Raw genomic sequence first — 24,184 nt, forward strand, 5'->3', positions numbered from 1 at the left:
GAGTCTGCTTTTTCAAGTAAAACCACGTTTTTATTTGTATTTAATATTTCCAGATTGTGGTCCATCAATCACCGAGCTTTTCAGTCCAATGCTTAGATTGTCAACAACAAAAAGATTTTTTGTTATTTCACTTCTGACTGCTGCTGCTAACGCTAAGTTTTTCTGCACTTCGCTCCACCTGCTTTCAGTCAACACTTGAACTGTGACACATGGTTTTCTTCAAATGAGCGCATTAATCTGCAAAGAAGAGGTCCAAAAGCCAACAATTATGCAATTGGTTAATTCTTTGATTCTACTGACAATATTGATCATTTTGAACTTTTGTTGATGCGTACCATATGTTTAGTATAGACTTGATGTACACTGTGAAGACACTACTCCCATCATGCCAGGCCACGGATGGTTTAGTGGTTCATTTGTCTGACTTCCGAGAAGGCAGTGCGGGTTCAGCTCCAACTCAGATTATGTGAATATTTGCCCTGTGATAATTTGGTGACCTGTTCAGAGTCTTGTCCACCAAAATGCGCATATGACTGATGAGATTTTTATGAATACAGCCGGAATGGTACAGAAATTACGGCCGGAGGACGAGGGACTGATCAGCAAAAAAGGGTCAAGTGCCCAGCTCTGGTCAAAACTCCTCACATATAAAGCCACTTAACTCTGTTCCATAGCTGTACTCACAGTGTACACTAGTTTCCACAAAATATTTGTGGTTAGAAGGTCTGCTTCACAGGTAAGAGGTCAAGAGAATATGACTTGCCCGATTGTTGTCGCCACGGCGACAAAAACAGCTTTAGTAAAGAACAAGGATAACAAACGTCACATAAGGCAGATCAAGTCACTGAGGAGTTATTTTGGATGATGATGTGATGACTGCAATCGCGTCTTCTGTGATTCATGTGGATCCGACCCAAGAGCAGTATTGTTCTTATGTAGTCATTATCAAACCGGGAGGGTGTTGTGCTGATGTCATGTTGTTGATGAAGTGAAAGCACACTGTACAGGCCATCCGCTTGATAACTTCTGACGTCCCTCAGCTATCACTTTATTCTATGTGTGTCTGTGTTTGTGTGTGTGCGTGTCTGTCTGTCTGTGTGAGAGCGTGCAAGACAGAACTTTGGGTGATTGTTCGGTCGTAGGTCAATCCACAGGCTCTATAAGGAAATCCAATACTTTTTTTTGTTGAACTTAATGTGTTACCAAAAGACAGAAAAACAGAACATTTTCCTCATCATATTCATTATGATGACATCTTCCTACTTGTGGTATCAAAGAGGAAGGGTGATCCAAAATGAGGTCATGAGAATTGTATTTTGATGGAAGGCCATAATTCCCACACCCTAAAGTGAAGTCATGTGGTGGGAAGCAGCGAGGAAGAGGCTTGTTATGATTTCACTCTTTATACAGTGCATATAATACACACATGACCTGTCTGCTATGTGTTATGAATCCCAGAAGAACCGTGGGCAGTTTGAAGAGCAACATACACACACTAACTTGATCAATAGTTGTATTTTATGTATATTAGATCATATTTTATTAAAACACGTAATGTGGTTATTCGAAACCAATTTGTGCTTAGTGCCACACTTTTATTCGTCCGCTTTTCCTTTGGGGCTCAATGTCTGTGCCTGTCGTCAAAACACTGCTGCCGCTTTAGCAACCCACTCAGTAATTTTTTTTTTGTCTCATTCAAGGAAAATGGTGACCCAGGGCCAATGACATAAGGGGATTATAAAGTGAAGCACTAATATGATCACTGAAAATGGTCATGAAAATAGGATGTATCAAACATTCCTTTACTGTGAGTCTTTTAGCTTTTAAAAAGGTTGCAGACCAGTCTGGGAGAGGAGTGTCTGCAGAAATGCCACAACAAAAGATTGCCTTCAGTTAGTAGATATATCAGGGTCCGATTACTTATGATCATGAAACGCCGGTGCAATGCTCGCCCCCACAATCAGATACAACTTTTAGAATTTGGGCGTGAACAGGATGAAATGTTAACACCATTAACCATTGAATTGAATTTGGTCATGTAAGTGCATCATGTGCATCAGGTTGTTTTAATATTTTTGGTCACTATCGCCATCCTTTACAAAAGTGATTTCCCCCCCACTGTGCCAGGGCTCCTTAATAGGTCATTATCAGGTGTGCAATGGAAAATTATTAGATTTCATTAAATTGCTCGGCAAAGTATAATTTATTTACTACAAACTCGATCTTGAATTCAGATATGCCAGTGGCGTGACAAATGCCAAAATGTTTTGGGGTGTCAGACAATTCAACAGGGATCCATTCATATTGATCAACGTCACATGTCGGAGTTGTATGTAAGTTGCATGCATGTGCTAAAGCACTTGCATCTCATTGAGAGAAATGAGAAACTTTTTTTGATGTGATCAAGTGACACAAATGATGTGACAAGTGAGCAAGTAGTTTTGAGGAATTCCATTCTGATGTGAAAAGTGTACAAAAGCGACTGAGAAAAACAATGAAAGTTCCTCCACCAAATGGCAGAATTTACATTATTCACTAAAATTTTGTGATTCAATTGAGTCAGGATAATCCTTTTTTTTTGTAGACATACTTTTCAGACATTTTCATTTGGTGTTGCACTGAGAGATATTTCCAATGTAAAATATATGGCTTAGGGAAGCATTTCATTAGATGATCACAATTGTAAGTACAGTATATTTCTCAGTATGATACAGTGCGGCTCACCACCACTGACATTGTTAATATGGCTTTTTGATTAAATCTCGTGCTGTAGATGGCGTCTAATGGATGAGCAAAAGAAGCAAAAGCAACATAAAAATGTTCGCAATCACCCCAGTGATTTTGAACTCACACATAACCAACACATTTCAGTCTATATGTCAAAACAATATGTCACTGCCCAAATTGTTTGACAGTCTTTAGGGACAGCGGTAACAAGACAACCTGATCATAGTGAACACTCGTACCAAGCAATTCTAGATTCATTTCTGGATATACATCTGGTTTCACTTTTTTTGTTTTCGTTTTTGTGGCACCCATGAGACCTCCAGTAAAATTACAGAGCATAATACTGACCCAGAGGTCATTGTTGATTATGCTACAGACTGTAGCAGACTTTACTTTCCTCTGGTTTCTGTGTTTATTGGCGTTAGCCCGTTATTTTGAACTGCCCTAGAAATTACATACACTCTGGAATATGTTTCCTTCTGATCTTCCACATATAGGTTTGACTTAACATCCCAGAAATGTTAATGACATGTTGAAGGAAATTTCCTTACACATTTTATTGTCACGTGAGGAGTGGAATTTGGACCCAGTACCAGACATGACAAGTTTTTATCTAAGAAAATAAAAAGCAACTATAGAGTGCACGGCTGGATCCAGGCACAAATAAGGGGTGACAAAAATTAATCCATAATAATACACACAATACAAAGTTGACCAAAACACACTTGCAAAAGGCAACAGAAAGCTCACTCGCAAACGTGGGAAAAATTGTGAACTTGAGGGACACTTCCATGAACACTGGCGCTTATATATTTTCATGTAAAAATTACATCAGAACTAAAATGCCCCCCAAAAGACTCTGTCCCCGAGCGATTGTTCAAGGGTAAATTTAAACCCCGCCTTCGTCCATCGATTGGTGGAATTTACGAGTCATGTAACTTCATTGGCTAGTTTGACGTCAACGGCATGACGAACCCGGAAATATGAGGAGGAAAAGCAACACTGGTGAGAAGCGTGGGTCATGTGTTTTATTTGACTTTGTTGCATGGGTTGTTTAAGTTATTTCGTTTACTTTCACCCCGGACTCTGTTTGTGGAATGACACTCCGCCACAATTTGTAGCTTTTGCTAGCTTATGCGAAACGAGTGAGGAGGTTAGCTGCCTATATTGCTAATACCCGCCGGTACCACCGCGTGTGTAAAAGATAATAGTAATCCCGAATCTGGTAGTAATACAGTTATGAAATAATAATAATATTTTCAAAGTAATTCATGTAGTTGGTGTCAAGTCTAAAATAACGCAGCTGTGTCATCCAGTCAATGTTTACAGCCGCGACAAAATAATTTCGTACTATAGCTTAATATTGAATAAATTAAAGTGTGTTTTAAGTAATTTATTTATTGTCCTAATAAAATAGCGTTGGTAATTGAAAGTATTTCGGACCATGTGCACCTTTGTTAAAAGTACTGTACTTCACGTTGTATTTTATTATGCCACAAGATGGCGCACATGGACCTTGTATGTAAATGCATCATCTTCACTGTATTACGACGCTTGCAAAATTGGTCCCCTGAGATAGAAATCTGTACAGCACTGTTGACTAAATCTATTGGGCAACCGCAAACAGTCTCTTTGCAATTGAAGTTCGGAATGTAATACACATTCAAATGAATAGACAAATGAGGAATAGATATTGCCCATATCTTTTGTTTATCCACCACTGTCACTGTCCCCACAAGTGCACGAATTGACCGACGTAATGGTAGCTGTTTTCCATCCTAAAAACATTACATTTAGCTGATTGTGCGTATCAGATTTGTTTCAACAAACCACAACAACGTTTTTCTGAGGAGTAACTCTTTTTGAGGGTTTGATTTACCTAACTGCATTTCATCGCTGCCTGAAATAAACAAATGCAATGTGAATTCAAACTTTGATGACCACAAAATACGTAGAACAAATCTGATTAGCATACCCTGTCAACAATTTCTTTTTTTTTTTTTTTAAATACATTTTGTTTCTCATTCTCTATTTGCCATGTATTGCACAACCAATTTAATGTTGTCTTTAATATTAGATATCCATTCTAAAGACTGGTGGTAACATTCATGCAGCATGTCTGTGATCGTATATGAGTGTCTTAAGTTTTCTCCGTTAGCATTTCCATGCATTTATTTATGTCTCCCAGCCACTAACTGAGGAAAATCATTTTGTCATTTTTTCTTACTTTTCCAGTGTATATTTAAACGAAATGGCTGCCTCTGGGAAGCTTGCGTCTTTCCGCTTGCCTCCTTTGCCTACTGTTGGTGAGCTCATAAAGCTGTACAAACTGAGAGCGGAGAAACAGCTTTCCCAAAACTTTCTTTTGGACTTGAGGCTCACAGGTTGGTCCTAGTACCACACACACACACACTGTCCTCTTCTTAGTCTATCTGCATTGCACCAATACCTGCTACTTCCTATTCCTCATTATTTTGTCCACACCAGTGCACTTGACTGCACAGCTCCACACCGCCTTGTTTCCAGAATTAAAGAAGACATGCTTTCCTGTTTTGGTCATGTTGAGGAATTAGATTTCTGGCTAAACGGAATGAAGCTAGTCATCAGACCTTGTAGAGCTTAATGTAATTATATGCATGCAGGTCTGATGTGGCCTTTTGTTATTGTGCAAGGTGACCGTCAGATTAATGCATCTCATCTTCATTGCACATATATTGCTACATCACTTTGTATTTATCCAAGTTTGGATATGCAATCCAGATGAAGCCGATTGATCGGAACATGTTGTGTAATTTACATGATGCATGACTTCTACTCGCCAAAATAGTGTTATTCACGGATTACGTACAGAATCGCCTTAAGTTGATCATCCATCTCCATCTTTTCAGACAAACTAGTGCGTCAGGCTGGAAATTTGAATAATGCCCATGTGTGTGAAGTGGGTCCGGGTCCTGGGGGCTTGACCCGATCCATTCTGAACGCCGGAGCAACGGACCTACTTGTGGTGGAGAAGGATTCGCGCTTCATCCCTGGATTAAAGGTAAATGAGTCTCTCCACACATGATGGAGATTGCACATTTGCACCAGCATATTAATGTCAACAGTTTATTGTAGATAAAAAGCTTAAACGCGTGCCTCTTTCATTTTTAAAGATTTTGATAAATCTGTTTTCATCTGCTGCATCATTACCACCTGGAGAGAGACTGATGAGGCTGCATCGTTTTCAGTGAATATTTCCAATTGGGTGCTGTTGCAACTCTGTTTCCGCAGCTGCTATCAGAAGCTGCACCAGGCAGGTTGAGAATCGTCCACGGAGACATTCTTACCTACAGAATGGAGAAGGGATTCCCTCAAAGTATTTGTCGACCATGGGAGGAGGGTGAGATTCTTTCACTAAACTGTATGCGATCCGTTGAATGTCACCGGTTGTATTGTCCATTTTGACTTGTTGTCCGTCAAACTTTAGAATTCTGACCATGTATAAGACAATGATAATACAATAACTACATTAAAACACTCATACAATAACACTGTGATACAAGTGTTTGGAGATTTTCTGAGTGTAAATGATCATTTATCCATTCTTTGTGCACCCTGCAATTGACTGGTGACCAATTGCCCTCTTCCAAGTCAATTGGAATAGGCTTCAACTCACCCTTGACCATGAAAACTGTAAGCAGTGGAAATTGGATGAATGCATGGAATTAGGGTCACATACGGATTTGGATTTAAACTAATTTGAACTATTGAACTTGATGCTTTTTTGGAAATGTAATAAGACTGTAACCACTGCAATAATGGGCATGAAACAGTCCAATGTGTACTCACTCTTTGCCAATGTACAACAAATCAATCACAAGCCATGTATATGTGCGTAGATATATAGCTCACCGGTATGTCTCGAGGTAGTTTCTTGGAAGATATTTCCTAAACTTCAAATCGCACATTCAACTTTAGAGGTTCCACTGTTCTTTATTTATTTATATTTGCCAGCCAAAGACATGAGACTAATGTAAGCCCTGCTGTGTGTGCGTGTGCGTGCGCGTGCGTGCGCGTGTGTGTGCGTGTGTACGTGTTTCACAGAGCCACCAAATCTTCACATCATAGGCAATCTACCCTTCAGTGTTTCCACCCCCCTTATCATCAGATGGCTGGAAAACATAGCCAACAGAACCGGACCTTTTGCTTACGGACGCACCCAACTCACTCTCACCTTTCAGAAAGAGGTCGCAGAGGTACGAGAGCTACATCTTGTTTGTCCGTGTGTCTGGAGACTGCTTTCATGTCTACAAGAGTCCTGGTAGAAACTTGTGACGAGATGAAAAGTTACATTTCCCGTGTTGAAACTACATTTGGGCCAAATATAAATTTGGCGAATGTGTGAATGAGTAGCAATTAAATTAGCGGTCTTATGAATTCACAATATGTCTCATAACTAACCAAAATGAATATAGTCCCAACAAAATAAAAGTATTTGGCCCCACGTCAGATGACCGAGTAATCATTTAGAATTTTCAGGGATGCACTTTGTTTACTTTTGTAAATGTGTGTGGTTACTAAGCCAACTGGGAGGAAATGGTGAATGAGCTCATCCTGTGACGCTGTCTTATAAAACTTGTATCAGTGACTGAATACTCTTATGTTTTGCGGAATTGTCTTCTCCAACCAGAGGTTGATAGCCAGCACAAAGAGCAGACAGAGGAGCCGTCTGTCCATCATGGCACAGTATCTGTGCAGCGTCCACAGTCGTTTTACCATACCTGGAAGGGCCTTCGTCCCCAAACCAGAGGTAGGAATGTTGAAGATTGGGCCGTGTTTGCTTTCACTGCAGTTTGTCAAACCAAGCACAACCTAGTTGTATATTTTGTTACTGAGGCAGTCTGTTTAGTAATCTCCATGGAGTCATTTGACTGCTGCCCCTTCAATAATCATCGTCTGATGTGTTTGCTTAAGCGTAGAAAATCCACATGTGCCTCCTGAGGGGTGTGTTGCTGAAATAGCATTTCATCTTTCAGAGCACATTTGATTTATTAATTTCTCTACTTTTCAAAATTTCAATGTTTATTTCAATCCGTAGCAAAATTGTAGCTGCAAGGGTATCAATGCCAGATGGACGTGTTGTTATTATTTCTTGTTTCTTCCTGGAGGGCAATTGTGGGACCTCAACCTTAAATCTGGGGCCTTCTTCATCTGGACCCATGTCCCCATCACAAGTCCCTTGTCATGTCTCCATCACTCATCCCTCCCTCACCCCTCTTGCTTTAAGGCTTCATTAAGGCTGTGTTGAATCACTTTTGTCTCTGTTCTGTCGTTGGACCGTTTCTGGGATGTAATGATGCCTGGTGGGTATTTGAGATGTGGCACCCTAGCGCTGCGCCTCGTAATGAGGCCCAAGTTCTTTTTTAGGCCCCATTTCTGCCTGCGTCTTTTAGCCTGTGTGTGGATCAGCGGAGGAAGAAAGACACTAAGGCTTACATAACATGTGAATGCAAGATGTTTTTGCTTTATTTTCAGGGTCAGGATTTATAGTAAGACTAGAGGGCGTATTAAGAAATAAAAGCTCTGCTGGAAAGACTCAAAAATTAAAAATGTCAGCTCTAGCTGCATCGAGATATTTATTTAGAGATAATAGACTGGACGCCTCCTTAAAGACTCGGGAGGTTCCTTACAACCTGGTACAAATGAAACCATGTTTTCCCTCCGTCCGTCTCTGCATTAAAAGAGAGGTGTAAAGTTGATGCCGGGGATGGACTTTTGGTCCCTTGAATATACTGTGGTGCTTTAGGACACACACTGGATAAATAAATCATTCCCTGTGAGGAGTAAAACGTAGGCGCGTGAATGGGACCAGGGCTGATTTTTCCATTCTCTTAGAAGAGATGGCTCCCGATGATTATTTCATCAGAGTCAGCTGCCACTCAGCACATTACTTGTACTCTTATGCGTCTTATTCCTGTCTGTGCATCTACCTGCAAGTTAATGGCTATCAGCATGCTTTGCTGTAAATGTACACAAACACACACGATGCATATAAACATGATTACAGAGGGATCACACTGCACTGCAGATGATTCAGCACCTCCCGCATGCCCACACAGGCCATCTTTCCCGCTCTAAATGTTTTAATGGGCACTTGGCGGAAATGATATCATTAGGAAAGATGATGTCGGTTTGATGAGTAGACCCCCTGGTGCTGGTGCCCTATAAAAGATCACTGCTCTCAGAGCGCATTAATGCGTGTGTGTAAGCCCTAGACACCATATATGGACTAAAGTTCTGGGACTCCAAGCCGTTATACCTACAGGGGGCGAAAATAGAATGTTGGTCCTGCTTCTCAGCTTCACAGTTTCCATTCCTTGGGGGACTTTTTTTCCCCCTAAATCTTGTGTGCTTTTTGGTACTCTGTCCAGAAGAGCATTGGTGAGGTCAGAGGTCATTGATGTTTGGCGATGGGGCCTGGCTCATGTTCTCTGTTGTTCATCTAAGAGGTGTTTGGTGTGGAGGTTGAGGTTGAGGTCATTTTTTCCACACCAAACTCAGCCAAGCATGCCTTTATGTACCCTGCTTGTGCACTGGAGCACAGTAATGTGGGAACAGAAAAGGTTCTTCCTCTGTTCAAACGAAATGATTACAAATGTCCTCGAATATGACGAATAAAGATTCAAAACAAACAAATAGATCTGGCATGACACATTATTAGGTAAGTAATTGCTCAAGAGTTGCATTCCCGGACTATTGTCTGAATGTATTTTCTTGTAGTCTACAATAGAGGATATGCAGTTCCGCAATTTCTCGAGAATAACACTGGTGCATAACATGCTTTCCCTATGTACTATGTGCTCCATTGATTTGCTGGTATTCCTTCTCAAAAATTGAATCATTATCCAAATAGTCCTTTGATAGATTGGGATTTTTTTGTTTTCATACATTTTTGTGTGTGCGTGTGTGTATAAAGCGAAGTCCTCTTACCTTGCTCACAATTTCAGCTGTGAACACTCGAACATTCCTCACAGTCACTTTGTAGTGTGAGACAGTCACAGAAGCCCGACGCAAAAACGAAGAAGAAAAACTTCCAGATATGCACCGACATTTAATGAGTGGCGAGTGTATTGTAAAGTGGTGATGGAGGTGAAATATTTGCTTTGGAAAAACACTTCTCTCCATCTGGGGAACTCTCTTTTGTCCAAAATATTGGGTAAGGCATGCTTGTTTTTATTTACGGACATTTCCTTGTTCCTCTCCCCGAACCGTTTTGGGAAAAAATCTACATGCAACGCCATCATGTTTCTCAGTGAGTTGCGTGTGTATGAAACCAATCTCAATTTTGGATGTTTTTTTTTTTTTTTGTTTTGTTTTTTTTTGTCTGTGTTTGAGGAATTATGGTATTTACCCATGAAGCTCAAATTGTGGTAGTCCAGTGCAGTTGATTAAGCCACGTCCAGCCGATCAATAAGCAAAGGTTTTCATTTGAATCCTCCTTTTTTGTGCTGTGTTTTACATGTTATGTGATGCCTTTGTAATGCCATTAATTACAATATTTTTCTCATTTCACTAGTTTTTCCTGTGAAATCTTGAAATAATCTCAAGGAGTCCTATTTGCTGGTTGTTTGAATGAAAGTAACCTTTTTCCGCATAAGTGGCTTAGATAATGGATGGATGGATTACATATACATTACAATGTCCGCCAATATAGTGAGGGAAGAACATGATGGAAAGACTGTCATGGCTTGAACACAATGGATATTTTATGCAATGAAAAGGCTGACACAATGCTTAAATGAAATTTTCTGTCAGGAAAATTGTGCAGGAAATGTGTGTTGCTGCTGTTGTGTCGAGCTTGTAGAAGGGGAGCATTATGCAAAACAGCGGGTCGGTGCTTAGCAAGCAAAACATTTCAGCTTACTCATGAGAATTAATTTTCAAACACTTATATGCAGTGATGAATGCCTTCAAGTTTCAGCAAGACTTCAAGCAAAGTAGTTTCTTGAAACTGGAATGTGCAGGTTCCTTTAGGGCTGTGTTTCCCAACCTTTTTTTTTTTTTGGTCCATGGAACCCATTTCGCATAGAAAAGATCTCACGATACATCACCAAACAGAATTACTGAAATAATGATGGTCTCATCTCAATTAACTCACTAATTGACTTAATCAATATGAAATCTGAGCCTTTTTAATTGAACACAAAGCTTGTGAAGCCATGACTTAGTCTGAATGGCAACGGGTTTATAGTACATTCTGCCATCTAGTGCAGGAGCATTTTGTAGTTTTGCCTGTCATTGTAGAAAGAGAGATGAACAAAGATATTTGTAATTGCCGTGTTGATTTGACGGACGAATTACTCTAAGTGGAATTGGATAATTTACTGCGACTCCCCTGATGATCTCTCACAGCATGCTAGGATGCCACCACTGTAGTTGGGAAGCACTGCTAAAAAGGGGGGGAGAGGACGCTTATCCTCACTAGTGCACAAATGGACAAACCTAACGCTTATAAGTACTGAATGTTCATGTCTCAACACTAGACAAAATAAAACATTCTCATACATGGTGAATAAAAAGAATGCAGTGTTCGTTCTGTAATGTAGCACATATAATTGAGAGAGAGACCGGTAGATTTTTTTCCCCAAAGGCCAATAGCCAATTAGTAGTCCAGGAGGTGCTGATATTTTGAGCTGATATTCGTTTTCAGTAAAAGGTCAAATTCAAAATACATCTCTTTGTTGAAGCATATGCTTATTTACAACTTTTCTAATTTTTTTTTTTTTTTTGCTCATAGACAATGGACATTTTTATTTAAAAAAATATAACAAAAACTTCGGAGCTCCCAGGGTCAACAGCATGTCTTAATTTTTTAAAATGAAAATATAAGCAACTATGTAGCTCCCTATAGTTTTCTACAGTAAATACATTCTGAAACATTCACTTATCTGTGTTTTAATTTCAAACAAAAACAGAAGAGAGTTCCCAGGATCAGCAGCATCTCTTATAAAGTTTGGCTTGATTTATTTATTTTTTTCTCCTCTCACCCATGACAAATTTAAGCTTTTAAAGAAAAGATCAGCAAATGTTTTGGTTTGTTTATGTTATCCTCACTATAATATATTTTGAAATAAAGTTTCATAATTTTATGGGGATAAGCGGTTTGGAAAATGAATGGATGGCTATACTACATATTTATTGCTATCTGACGATACGCCAACAACAAAAACAAAAAAAAATCATATACAGCAAAGTCGATTCTGCTGTTATAAAATGGTAAAATATCTACATTGATTGTGCAAGTTTGTTTGTGTGTACCTCGCACCTATAGCCAATAAATCCGCTCACTGGTCTAATTGTTGGCATTATCTCTTTGCCTCTGATGCTGTGGGCTCACCGATTGTGTTGATGAAGAAGGATTTGCTCTAATTGATACACAAGAGGTATTCCTTTTTGTTTGCTCTTGGCATGCCTGATTCTGAGCCTCTTGGTTCTGCTATAAGTATGCCTGTGAGATGTTTTGGCTGTCCTCAGACAGGACTGGTGAATAATTAATACTAAATGGCAATAGCAGTACCTACTTACCTGTGCAATCAAATCAAAATGAGATTCAATACGAGAACTGTTTAAATGCCCACCGTTTCTCTCTGTGTCGCCAATGGTGATCCACAGCTACTTGCAGGTGCGACACTACACATGACAATTAGTGAAGTATGACATTTTTTGGAAGTGGTTTGCTGTTGTGCACTCACATAGCAATGAACCTTTTCAGCATCCAACAAAAGGTTGAAGGAGGGGCCGTGGTGCTGGACATTAAGCCAACATTGTAATGAGGAAGGAATTGTTGAATCCACTTTGCATTAGTGGCTGCTGTTGCCAATATTGTCATGGGGGAGGGGCTGATTGTCCTCCCTATTTTATCTGTCAGGCTTGTTCTCCTCACCCCCAGCTGCTTGTGTCTTATTGAGTGACTGAGATTGCCCTTGAGGAATATGGAGAGTCGCGATTGGACGCTTTGATGGCGTTCTCCCCAGCGGCATACACCCGAGGCAGATCACACCTGAGCCCCCCTTTCCTGCTTTTTTCTTTTTAGTCACACTCCTCTGATACATTCTCACAAAGCCTGATCTTTGAATTTGGTCGGTTAGCCCTCCGGGTTTTGTGCTCGCTGTCCGTTTGTGTCCACCTCGCTTCCCTTTTTAATTTTTTTTAAACTGTTTTAGCCATGTCGATGCAAATGAAATGAAGTAGGGTGGGAATTCTATTATTTTGTAATATTCAGCTTCATAACTTTAAATTTGGCAGTGATGTACTGTTTACATCATATTGTACTTCAAAGCTCTATTCCTTGTAATTGTCTAGATTCAATAACAATTTGAATAATACGGGTTTCATTGTAGATCCACAATTTATCACTTTTTGGGCAATGGACGAATTTCATGTTGGTCTTTGTTTCCGAGGTATGCTGCAGCGGCGCAATCTGCCGACCGTGGAGAAGAATCCCATTGCAATTGTGCATGTTCCCGTTACAGGCTGGAGCAGGACTACTATTTGCAATATAAGGTGGCGGCACTGAGAACATAAAAATGTCATTTTTGAGGTCGTTTTCCAACCTGTGAAAAGCTGGAATTTAAAGCGTATAAAACTAAAAATGAATTGATATTTTATACCCTGGAGTCAGGACAATGACTTGATGTGGAAAAACTTGCAGGAAAGGAAGCAAAAATATAAATCTTCAATATTACACAGTAGATGGGCCTGATTTACTAAAGGTTTGAACGTGCGTGTGTGTGTGTGTGCGCGCGCGTGTCTGGGTGTGCGCTTGTGTCTGGGTGTGCGCGTGTGCAAAAACAGGTGCAAACTTAATTGCTCACACAAATAACATAGATGTGGACGTTGATCCACTGTACCAAGGATTTCATCAGCCAAACGGGCATTTCATTTTCGCATTCTGGGAGCATTGCATTCACACAATTCAGCACTCGCAATATAATTCATCAAACCTGAGGCACATTGTGACAGCTTTTTTTGCATCTTTAAACACATCCAGCGGTGCCAGCGTAGCACTGGCAAAATGAGCGGCGGCTCGTCTAAACTTTTCCACTGTTGTGAATTAAGGATAGACTGACACCACTTTTTTTCCCCAACTGAACCCAAATTCAGGTACTTAGATTTCATGACTTAGATTCTAAGTAGCTTATATACGTACAACAACATTTGTGATGTTTTTATTTTATCAATAATTGTCTTGCCGCATATTTCACTTAATTGTAGCCTGTAACATAAGGCATTTCAGTTATAAAACAAAACTGTTAGCAGGACGACGAGGTGATTCTTTATCACACCATCATTTACTTCTCTCAGTGCATTGCACCGTAGCGCATTGCCCGGCCGGCACGGCTGGCTCGGCCGGAGTCGAGCAGAGCCCAAGAAAATCGTCATTTGCCAGATGGCATTGAGTTTCTTCAACTCTACTGTTGTCATGTGTCTACCTTAAAGTATGTCCACTTGGCTCCCTGCTCCATTTGCCTGGAAGGCAATCATGTCAAGCTGGTATCGGTGTCATAAAACCGTTTTTTGGGGTTCTAGTACGAATGCACTGTATCAGCATTCCAACTGTTAATTTTTAAATGCCAGAAACAAAAAAAAAAAATCCAAAATAGCATTTATTGAACAATGCAGTTTTGGATCTTCCAAATGATCTAAGGGCCTGGAGCCTGTAACAAGAAGGAGTCATGCCAAATCACCTAAAACAGAATTCCTTTCAACTTTGCATTTCAAGGCATCTGGCTGAAATGGCGAGCACCAAACCATATTTTCCAACATCTGGTGATGTCTTGGTGCCAAGAATTGAGGGAGGAGCTCATTTGACAAAGCTGTAGCTTTGTGGAATAGTAAAAAGTGCTTTTCACATCTATATGCAATTAAAAACATTTTTGCTATTTATGGCAAATAGCCGAGGTTTACTGCGCTGTCACAGTCAGGCCCGCACGCAGGGGCGCACACGCACACACGCACACGCACACACAGTGTGTCTGCAATCTTTACTGCTGCTGCTTTTGCAATCATAATAATTTCTCATTTATATTCTGGTCATGGGTCAAGAGAAACCCATCAAGCCATCGTTGCGTCCACATCCAGCCATCCGGATTCATCTCAACAACGTCATTACATAGAAATGAGCTAATTGGCAAAGAATGTACCTGTGTTCATGACCAGAATATGTTACCAAATCCACTTTAGACTGTGACAAGTGGCACTATAAGACATGCAGTAGATGCTTCATCACGGGCAACATGCTTCCATAAGCTCCAGAAGGGCGCCACAGTTCCATAAGTTGTAATTTTATACGATTACATTTTAAAGATGCCCGACACGTTTGCTCGTTACAAATGAGTAAAGAAAATGACCCATATGGCTAAGCCTCATTTCCAGAATCAGCCAAAAAGCTGCTTCATTTCATGACAAGATGGATCTGATTGGAGCGCAAGGCATACCTCCAACAGATGGTCGCCTGTCTGTGCTGGTCGTCACACCCGGTCTTGAGTAATGGTTGCGCCGGGCAGCTCAAGCCAGCTAACTGGGCCCCGCAGGAGGAAAGCCCTACAGATGTTTGCCTTGTACACAGTCATCAGCTAAGACCACAGGCCAGATGAGCTGAGCCTAAATTAAATTTGTTAATGCCGCATTGAACATCCATTAGAGCTGGTGACTGTCCAGGGAGGATGCAGATGCATTCCGCTCGCTTATATTTTGGGTCTCCTCCCAGCTATGCCATTAGCTTGTATTCCAAGTATGAAAGTAGTATCGTCTCAGGTTGGTGAAACAGTGCAGTGGCAGACACAATGATGGATACCTTTGCTGTGACCTGACGTGGCCCAGCTCTGGCTTCAACAGCAAGAGCACAAATTTATTCTGTGGGCCCGCACGGTTTCTCACCTCCTACTGTGCACACGCTCCATGGCCACCACAATTCATCCCAGCCTCCTCCTGCCTCGTAAAACGGGTCAAACGTGGTATCAAGAGGATCGGGGAAAGTTATTTTCAGGGAACCGTGCCAGCGCATTAAACGCCTGAGGGTTTTGTCTTGTTAGAAGGTAAAAAAAAAAAAAAAAGTTCTCCTCCTCCAACCGTATCACCTTAAACAGAATGCAGCAGCTGCCAAAATTGTGTTTTGTTGGTCTTACTCAGTCGATGTTCATTTGTGCTGTTATCATATGACTTGCTAACTACATTTGCACTAGAAACATAGTAAGGCAGCGATCTCGTATGTTTACATGAATGTCGTTACGTCGCCGTTCTCTCTCTTTTGGACAAACCTGATTTGCTACTTGATTCAATTGAGTCTGTAGTACTTTCATCCCACAACCAAACTAAGTTTGGGACCAGAGATTTGAGTACTATATTCATAACTTCCTAAAGCAAACCGCAACAAGTGCGGAAGCAAACACATGTTCAAATGTGTGACGACATACTACTGTTATGTTGCCGTTCACTTACAAATAAGCATTCAATTGGTACCAAAGTACATATTTCACTTCTTCTAACTTCTCCCGTTAGTCTTCAATGGTACAGTACCTGAAATGTGGAGACTGCCGTGCTGCTGTCCACTGATTGGTTGACACGGAGAAACATAGAGTACACCCTTCAGTGAAGAGATTTGTGTTTAATTATATGGATAATGTCAACATGGAGCATTCTTCTTTTAATTTGATTTTAGTTTTCAGCCCACTCTATGAAAACGAGAACCTGATCAAGATTCACCATTGCAAACCATACCATGCTAAACCAAACTGCTTCACAAAGGTCCGCTTTACATTGGTAATAAGGTATTATAACAGGAAAAATAAAATCACCACCACTATGGGAGTCATCGTCGGTCTATAACCTATTAACTTGAACGTTCCCTATTTAAACGTCATGCACTGTGATTTCATGACTCGGCCTTAGTAGGAGCGATTGTGAAAGTCAATGCTTCAATTTTGTATGTTCAAAACATGTTCAGCGGATTGTGTGTTGCTATGCCTTTGTTTACTTTGCCTCTGGCCTCACTACTGTAAGTTTTTGTTGTGACTTTTGGTTTGTCACCGTACTTGTCCCTCATAAATCTATTTCATGTTCTCCATTATAACCAGAAAACATTGACAGAAATCGAGCTGGAGCATAATTTTTTTTTTTATCTATTTAACCTCGCCTGACCACCAAATCCTCCCAGCCACGCGTGTCGCTCCGTGCTCTGTACTGAAATATTAAGGGGTCGCCTTTTGAACTGTCACAGTGTATTGTTTTCTTACACGTAGTCCCTTTTGTCATCCCCATAGCTTTTACTGCCTTCCTCAGCAGTTTACTGCGCTGTCAAGGTCGCTGCCATAGTTCCCCCAGCTTTGCATGTGCACTGGGGCCATGAGAACCTCCAAACAAAGGAAGGTCACCCCCCCCCCCCAAGTCCCCTGCAGCAGCATCGATAAGAACATTATATCTCTCGTATGATCATTCGCAAGCATAATAGCTGTCCAAAACAAAGAGCTGTGACGCACAAAGGCTATTTACTGGAGATTTCTACTCCATTTTGGCCGTTGCACTGATGTTAAATGGACACATGGATGCCGTTCTCGGCCTTGCTTGTGTGAATGGCGGAGTGTTCGTCTCATTATTCCTTCTCTCTCTGTTTGTCCACATTAGCTAGGAGGTTATTTGTAGAGAGCAAACAAAGATATGTGCACATGTGACATGGGCTATGTTTAAAAACGGAGGCCCCTGCTTGGAAGTGTTGAGCATTCACCACCCCCTCGTCTAAGTTCATGTACAGATGTGTCATTGCGGCAACTCAAGGTGGGAGTCTTTGATGGAGAATGTAGGTTAAATACACTGAGGAGCAGATCTTATTAGTGTTTTTCCCACGAGAGGAGCAGCTATTTGAGCTGCTCTCTTGTTGCATAACCGCAAGGAGTCGGAGCATGTGACAGAGCTGTGAATATTCTGTTTGTTTCAGGAATTTCCTCTGTTTGATGCTGCTCTACCTCTGATCAATTGTTATAAAGGGCCAGACCTTAATTTCAGTATGAGAAATTCCCCATGTGAAGTGAAAGATTGATTTGTGCTGTGCAGAATTGTGCAGTGCCAGTACGTCTTTCATTAAGAATCAAAATACTACAAGGCTACTAGAATAACGAGACAGTACAATAATCCTGATTTATTGAAGTTCTCTCACATGACTTGTTTTAATTGCAATTGTTTTTCTGTTGGTTATTTAAATGACATTTTATGCTGCATGCTGTCGATTCTAATAACTGATTTGAGATATGAAGCATTTGCTAGCAACAACACATATTGTAAACCTCCAAATGATTATGAAAAACAATAATAGTAATAATCATCTGGAGACTACCTACCGTATTGCAGAACGCTGGAAAATAACTTGCCCACTTCTCAGTTATTTACCGTGCTTGCTGTGTTCACTCCTGCGACATATTAAATGCCATGCAAAGAAACTAAAATGCATTGCTGATCATAAAAGATCCTGACCTTAATCCTCCTACTGTTAAATCCAAATGTGGGCAGCATGGTGGTGGCGTAGTTGGCATGCGTGCTTCACATTTCATGCTTGACGTTTGAATTTTCAGCTCAGGCCTTCCTGTGTGATGTTGACGTTTTCTACCTTTGCCTGCATTGGTTTTCTCCTGGCATTTTGGCCTCCTCCTCCCACTTTGCAAAATAATGCATGTTAGGTTCATTGAAAACTCAAAGGTGTGACAGGATCATGAATAGTTATTTGCCCTCCAAATGACTGGCGAAATAGTCCAGCTTATACTGTGTTTCTTGCCCAAAGTCAGCTGGGATAGGCTCCAGTTCTCTCACGAACGTAATGAGGACAGGTGATCTAGAAAATGCATGGATGGCAATACAAATGTTGAACTTGGCCCCCATGACACCCACATTTCCCGACTATTATATATACTGTAATTTTATAATGAACTCTACCTTAAAAAGCACCTTGTCAAATGTTCTTTACGTAGGACAAATACCAAATTAATCCCTCCAGTTCCCTTTAACTCCATGGAAGGTTATTATTCATGCTGTCATCTCGGTGAGGAAACGCTTGGTGAGCTTGGGTGCCACATTCAGAGTAGAATTCTTTTTTTCAAAACCCATTTGCACACGGCGATGTATTATGGATGCATACAGTCAAACCGATGCCGCTCCTCCCCAGGGTGCTGTGCTGCGTAAGAGCAGCCTGGCTGGCGCCGGCCGCACTCAGCACAGCCTGTACCATCCGGCAATCTGTACATTTGGCAAGACTGGTAATAACTGCCGTCTTCAGCTTTATTAGCCGCACACGTAACAGACCCCAGTAGGCGCGTTGCTTTCGTAAAATAGTTTTATTAGTAAAAAATAGAACTACTTGCACAAGCACATTGAGACAACTGTTTCTGAACTTGTGAGCTGCTCATCATCACAATTATGCTCTGGCAAAGTAAGAAGTGCTAAAGCATCCACAAAAATAAGCTGCAGTTTATCAAAAAGATAAATCCGTCTATTGGTACAGTTTCTATGCACTATTTGTTACTCTTTAAACTCTTAGGACCACTTTGCACTCTGGCCAGCTAAGCTAATGAAATCGCGTGCTGATATCAAGCTGCACAGACACACACACACGAAAAAAAAAAGAGGAACCTCTAGCTCGTAACTCCCTGTTGGAGCGGTCAGACGTCATTCCCTTTTTTTTTTTTTTTTTCTTTCAGAGTGCCACTTGTGTTGTGTTTGTACTGGTGCAGGGAGCTTGAAATGCTCAACCATTTGAAACAAACTACTCCCAAAATAGAAACACAAAAAAGGTGCATTGGAGTACTCTTCTTATAAAGAAGATATGCTATGATCATGGTATTGTATCTTGGAATAATCTGAGGGAATTCCAAGTCCCTCAGCATAAACAAAACACGTAGATACTTGTGTACAGCTGCCACAGACCCTTGAATACTCCTGAATGAATATACTTGTTTAGAAAATACCACACTCATGTCCTCCCCACACTCATGCTTAGTGAATCTCACTGTGCTTTGGGAAATCAGGAATAAAGAGGATTTGAAATAACCCTCGAAAGCCGCCCTGGACTGCACACAAGCATCTAGTTGACTTGAGACTTAGTCTGGCAGAACAAATCCATAAAACATTCGCTAATGTACAATTCATGTACAAAGAACACATTAGAAAAATAAAGATAAAGGATTCCGGATCGTAATAAAATGTCATCATGAGACTACAGTATTTGGCACATTCTTGAAACGTCAGTATTAGTTGATGACATGGCACATTCTTAGCGTTGTTGTTTATTGCATTGGTTCCGGTGCCAGGGCACTGAGTTATTGTCAGCGGGCCAGCTCTGTTGGAGATGCTGGGGCAAGATGGCGTAGAAACCTGGTCCCCGAGGGCTGCCAGGGCTGGAGATGATGCTCATAGTGCTGCCTTGTGGCGTGCCGGCAGCGGCCTGCAGGTGGCGAGCTGGGCTTAGCCATCTGCTCGCTCCACAGAAAGCTGAGTGTTGATGAGAGAGAAGGAGGGAACTGTGCGCTCCTATGCATCACTGCCAAAACCTGTCTCCATTATAATTCCACTCCTCCTCTAGAAAAGAGTACACGCACACTGGGACCGGAAAGTGTGAAAGCGCAACAGTGCCCCTGACATTTGAGTAGGTGAGCGTATGCGTGTGTGTTGGGTCATGCTTTCAACATGGATCAGAGTTCTCCCATCAGCTATCACATCCATGTGACGTGTAACGGAAGCTGGACAGAGAATGTACGTGTGTGTGTGTGTGTGGTAGGGAGGGCGGCAATGGTGAGAGCAGTCAAATGGCTCCTATTTAAGACACCGAGACCTTCTGCAGGTGCATCCTCACTGCTGACGACACGTTTGGAAAACAAGTCACATATGGAGAATGACTCAAATCTTTTTTGGCCGCCAGCCACATAGCGAGCCAATCGACCATGACTTGAGAAGCTTCACATTTGCCTCGATACCACTCGAGCTACAAAATGTGTCTGGCTCTAAACAATTTAACATGGAGGCTGCCTCTTCTCGCTGGCTAATAAAGGGGATTAGACTAAGTCGTGTACACAGAGGCTCTGATTGAAGCTTATGAAACAATGGGAAGAAGCAAAAAAAAAAATGTCCTACCACAAACAAATCACTTGGCTGACAAGCACCAGCCCTCAGACAATAATTTGGTTTCCATGGTAGCATGGAGGAGGATGGCAGGGGTGAAAACATGCAAAAACCATCAATGAGTGTGCGTGTTTACTGTGTCTCTGAGAACACAAGTATGTGTAGGAGTGGGGGAGTTCATGTGTAATGGGGCGCTGCTGTGCGTGTGTGTGCGTGTGCCAGAAATGGTTACTTTGGCCAGAATTGGCAGCTTAGTGACGGGGTGTTTTCAAGATGGCAATATGATAACAGCCAGCCCACTCCCACATGGTCCACTCAAGGATTCAATCTCTTTTGGTGTTTGTTTCTCTCCGTCTCTCTCGCTCACATTTTCCACCTGCCGAGAGGAGGAGAGCCGGCATCTGTTTGTCTGCATTTGCTCAAATCCTGCCCAGCAGCCCACGTCTCCTCCTCCGCCTCCGCTTTGAACACTTTCCACACGCTAATGTCTCTACAGCGTTTTCAGGCACAGGCATATTGTGTGGCTATGTCTCGGACTTTTACCGATCATCCCGCTGTATTAAAACACAAGACAGGCTCCACACAGCATGCTTAGCGGCAAGACATCGAAGTCACTGGAACAGCAAACAAAAATATGGCCATATATGAAAGGACGTCCACCTACTGTATTTGTTGTCAAATGAGAAAGCTCCAAAAGATTGTAAATAGCAGCTAAGTGATTGCTTTTATTCTTTTGATTCAAACCTTTGGTTGGTTGAAATCCTTCCTATTTGCTTAATCCACTCCCCAGGGCACCCTCCCAGTGATTTACCGATGCAGGATGCCTTGCATTTGGTTAGCGGCTTGTGCAGCACATCACCCCGTGCTCCTGACGCCTTCAGTCTGTTTTGTTTCAAGGCGTCACTTGGAGATTACCCCCATTGCTTGTGCTTGCGAAACAGAAGGAGGACAGGGGCAAGACACAAGAGCAGCTCATCTTTTCCCACCTGTGTGGAGCACAGCCTTCTCTTAAAGCAGAAGCTGTGATCGGCCACTCCTCCCCCTCTCCTGTAAGCTGGTGCATACACAACACGGCTTGCCTACACGTAGTCCTGCAGGCTGTAGCCGGTCTTATTGTCCAGCGGGGAGAGAGAGCAATACTGATGCTGAAGTTCCTGTTGTTGGAGCAGCTGTTGCTGCTGTTGCTGCAGTAGCAATTTGTCAGGCGGGGGGAGCAGGACCAGATCCTGGGGGCCGTGCCTCTTCCCCGAGCAGGACATACAGAAGATGGAGCCCCCCATTAGGAGGAACCCGGCGGAAACGAAGGCCACGTACACGGCACCCCCGGGCTCAAACTTATTGCTCTCGGGCACAGTGGAGTCCAGGAAGTTGGTGATGACCTCGTTGGTAAACCAGGAAGCAGGCACCAGACACAGAAAGCCAGCGGCAACAAAGCAGCCGCCGCTGGCGATGGCCGCATGCCGCTTGGACCTCCGCCCCCCTCCCCACCGCGTACACTTGAGTCCCAGGGATGCCAGGCACAGGCCCATGGCCGCCAGCACGCAGCACAACACCATGGTGGTGCGCGCAGTCTGCAAGTACGCAGGAAGCGAAAGCACGGAATACTTCAGCGTGCAGCTGAACATTCCAGTGCTGTACCATGTGCAGTCCATCCACAGTCCTTGCATCTGGGAGATGGCCGTGATGATGTTGGAGCCCACGTCGGCGCTCACCTTCCAGTTGGGTAACAGAGTGGCCACCATGGCGCCCATGATGCCCAACAGCGCCAGCACAAATCCAAATATCTGCATGCCTGTGGACGCCATGCTCCGTTGTCAAGCCTTCTTGGCCAGGTAGCATTCGCCGATCGGCGCTCAACCGGCCGCGTCTCTCCCCTGCCTTGGACGCCGAGCGGCTGCCAGTCAAACCCTTGCTTCTTCAGCTCCTCGGCTGCAGCTCCACTGGTCTGGGGGAGGGAGACGTAAATGAGAAAAGGGACAGAGTGGCTGCCTCGCACTGCCGCCTCGCTCCCCTCATTCAGCTCAACACAGGCGCACTTTACTGGCTGGAAACAAAGGACGAGCAATAAGAGCTGACTGTGCCTGACCCTAGGTAAGCAAAAATAAAGGGATGTATTGTGCATGTGTGCATTTTCTATGTCCTCTCCTGTGCCTTGCACAGTGCTGATAGCGGAGAGGGAGAAATGACTTTGTGCTATTTGCAATGCTGAATGACTATGTAGACTTAAAGCTGCAGCGCTCTCGCTTTAACACTCATTAAATATGTTTAATTGCACTGAAATGTCAGCAAAAAGCAGTAAAAAAAAAAAAAATGGCAAGTTAATTTTTAGAAATTAAATAAAACACATAAATTTAGCTTAAGTAATGGCACAATAAATAAACAAGTTGCAGCTAACTTTCTCAGTCTACGCATTCCAGCATAAAATATCGTGAAATGGAATTACCGAAATCTAATTCTTGCCCCTAATGGGCAAGTGATTGCTTCCTCGATTTTTTTCCCCTCTCAATGAAACAATCGGTCTTACCCTGGCTGCTGCTGCAGAGCTGCCACTGACGCGTCACGTTGCTCGCTATGATTCCGGTAAACGCACATACACGCGTTGCACGCTGAACGACGGCAGGCTGTTGAGGAAGGGACGATGTGGACAATTGAGCCCGGACCGCAGCTCCGTTCGAGACGTCCATCTCCTTAGCAACAGCGGAGGAGAGCACACCCCAGCCCGACGGACCACACAGGCTGGAGCGAAGCCTGCTGGGGAGGAAGAGCCGCGGTGTGCTCTGGCGCTCTCTCTATTCTCGATCGCTCCTCTCTCTCCTACCCGGTGTGTGCGCGTCTGTCAGTGTGATATGTGTGTGTGTGTGTGCGCGCTCCCAACTGCGTGTGCAGCTTGTCAACAAATGTCAATCAAACATGTTTATGGAGCTGAAGTATTCCAAATAATGCAACATGCGTGTATATCGTTCCCTTGTTTGCTGTACAAAACGTGAACTATAACATTATTTTGAACCTAAATGGTGTGCATTAAAATAATAAAAAAAGAAAAAACAAGTCTTTGTCACGAATTAACATTTGTGGTTTACTTAGTATTTTTTAAGTCGTATTTTTCGGGTATTTGTACTTAACTCATTCACTGCCATCAGCGGGTATAAAAACAAAAAAGTGCATTCATTTTTCCTGGGCTAGTTGTGCACTTTATTTTGCCTTTTACTCTTTATGTTTGAAAACAGCATATCGCTGCATCGGACGGTGACGACATAAAATTAAAAAAAGACATTTTGATTGATTAAGGTATACACTTATCAGGTAGAAAAAAAGCACC

At 42.3% G+C, this 24,184-nt stretch overlaps 2 protein-coding genes across 3 annotated transcripts in view; one reads left to right on the forward strand and one right to left on the reverse strand.

Annotated features, from left to right (window-relative positions):
- The first annotated feature begins 3,655 nt into the window (after window positions 1-3,655).
- The window catches only part of tfb1m (transcription factor B1, mitochondrial), a 29,327-nt gene continuing 8,798 nt past the window's right edge, over window positions 3,656-24,184 (forward strand). The window contains exons 1-6 of one of the 2 annotated variants that reach the window (XM_088319367.1): window positions 3,656-3,732; window positions 4,963-5,111; window positions 5,616-5,767; window positions 5,998-6,106; window positions 6,811-6,962; window positions 7,397-7,516. In XM_088319367.1, coding sequence (XP_088175493.1) covers window positions 4,979-5,111; window positions 5,616-5,767; window positions 5,998-6,106; window positions 6,811-6,962; window positions 7,397-7,516 — 666 coding nt within the window. In that variant the 5' untranslated portion in view covers window positions 3,656-3,732; window positions 4,963-4,978. The other variant, XM_088319376.1, reaches the window with a different exon arrangement.
- On the reverse strand, window positions 19,067-23,613 carry LOC148343353 (claudin-20). The gene is made up of 2 exons (XM_088319355.1): window positions 23,390-23,613; window positions 19,067-22,810 (listed from the first exon to the last, which is right to left on the reverse strand). The coding sequence occupies exon 2, from the start codon at window positions 22,668-22,670 to the stop codon at window positions 21,945-21,947; it is 726 nt and encodes a 241-aa protein (XP_088175481.1). The 5' UTR covers window positions 22,671-22,810; window positions 23,390-23,613; the 3' UTR covers window positions 19,067-21,944.

This window comes from Idiotropiscis lumnitzeri, chromosome 1 (genome assembly GCF_059441095.1).
Source record: "Idiotropiscis lumnitzeri isolate Australia: NSW breed Sydney's pygmy pipehorse chromosome 1, RoL_Ilum_1.0, whole genome shotgun sequence".
In the NCBI taxonomy this organism is placed as follows: Eukaryota; Metazoa; Chordata; class Actinopteri; order Syngnathiformes; family Syngnathidae; genus Idiotropiscis; species Idiotropiscis lumnitzeri.

What these genes read in the sequence shown, in the direction of transcription:
- LOC148343353 (XM_088319355.1), bottom strand. Translation starts at nt 22,670, where the DNA reads ATGGCGTCCACAGGCATGCAGATATTTGGATTTGTGCTGGCGCTGTTG.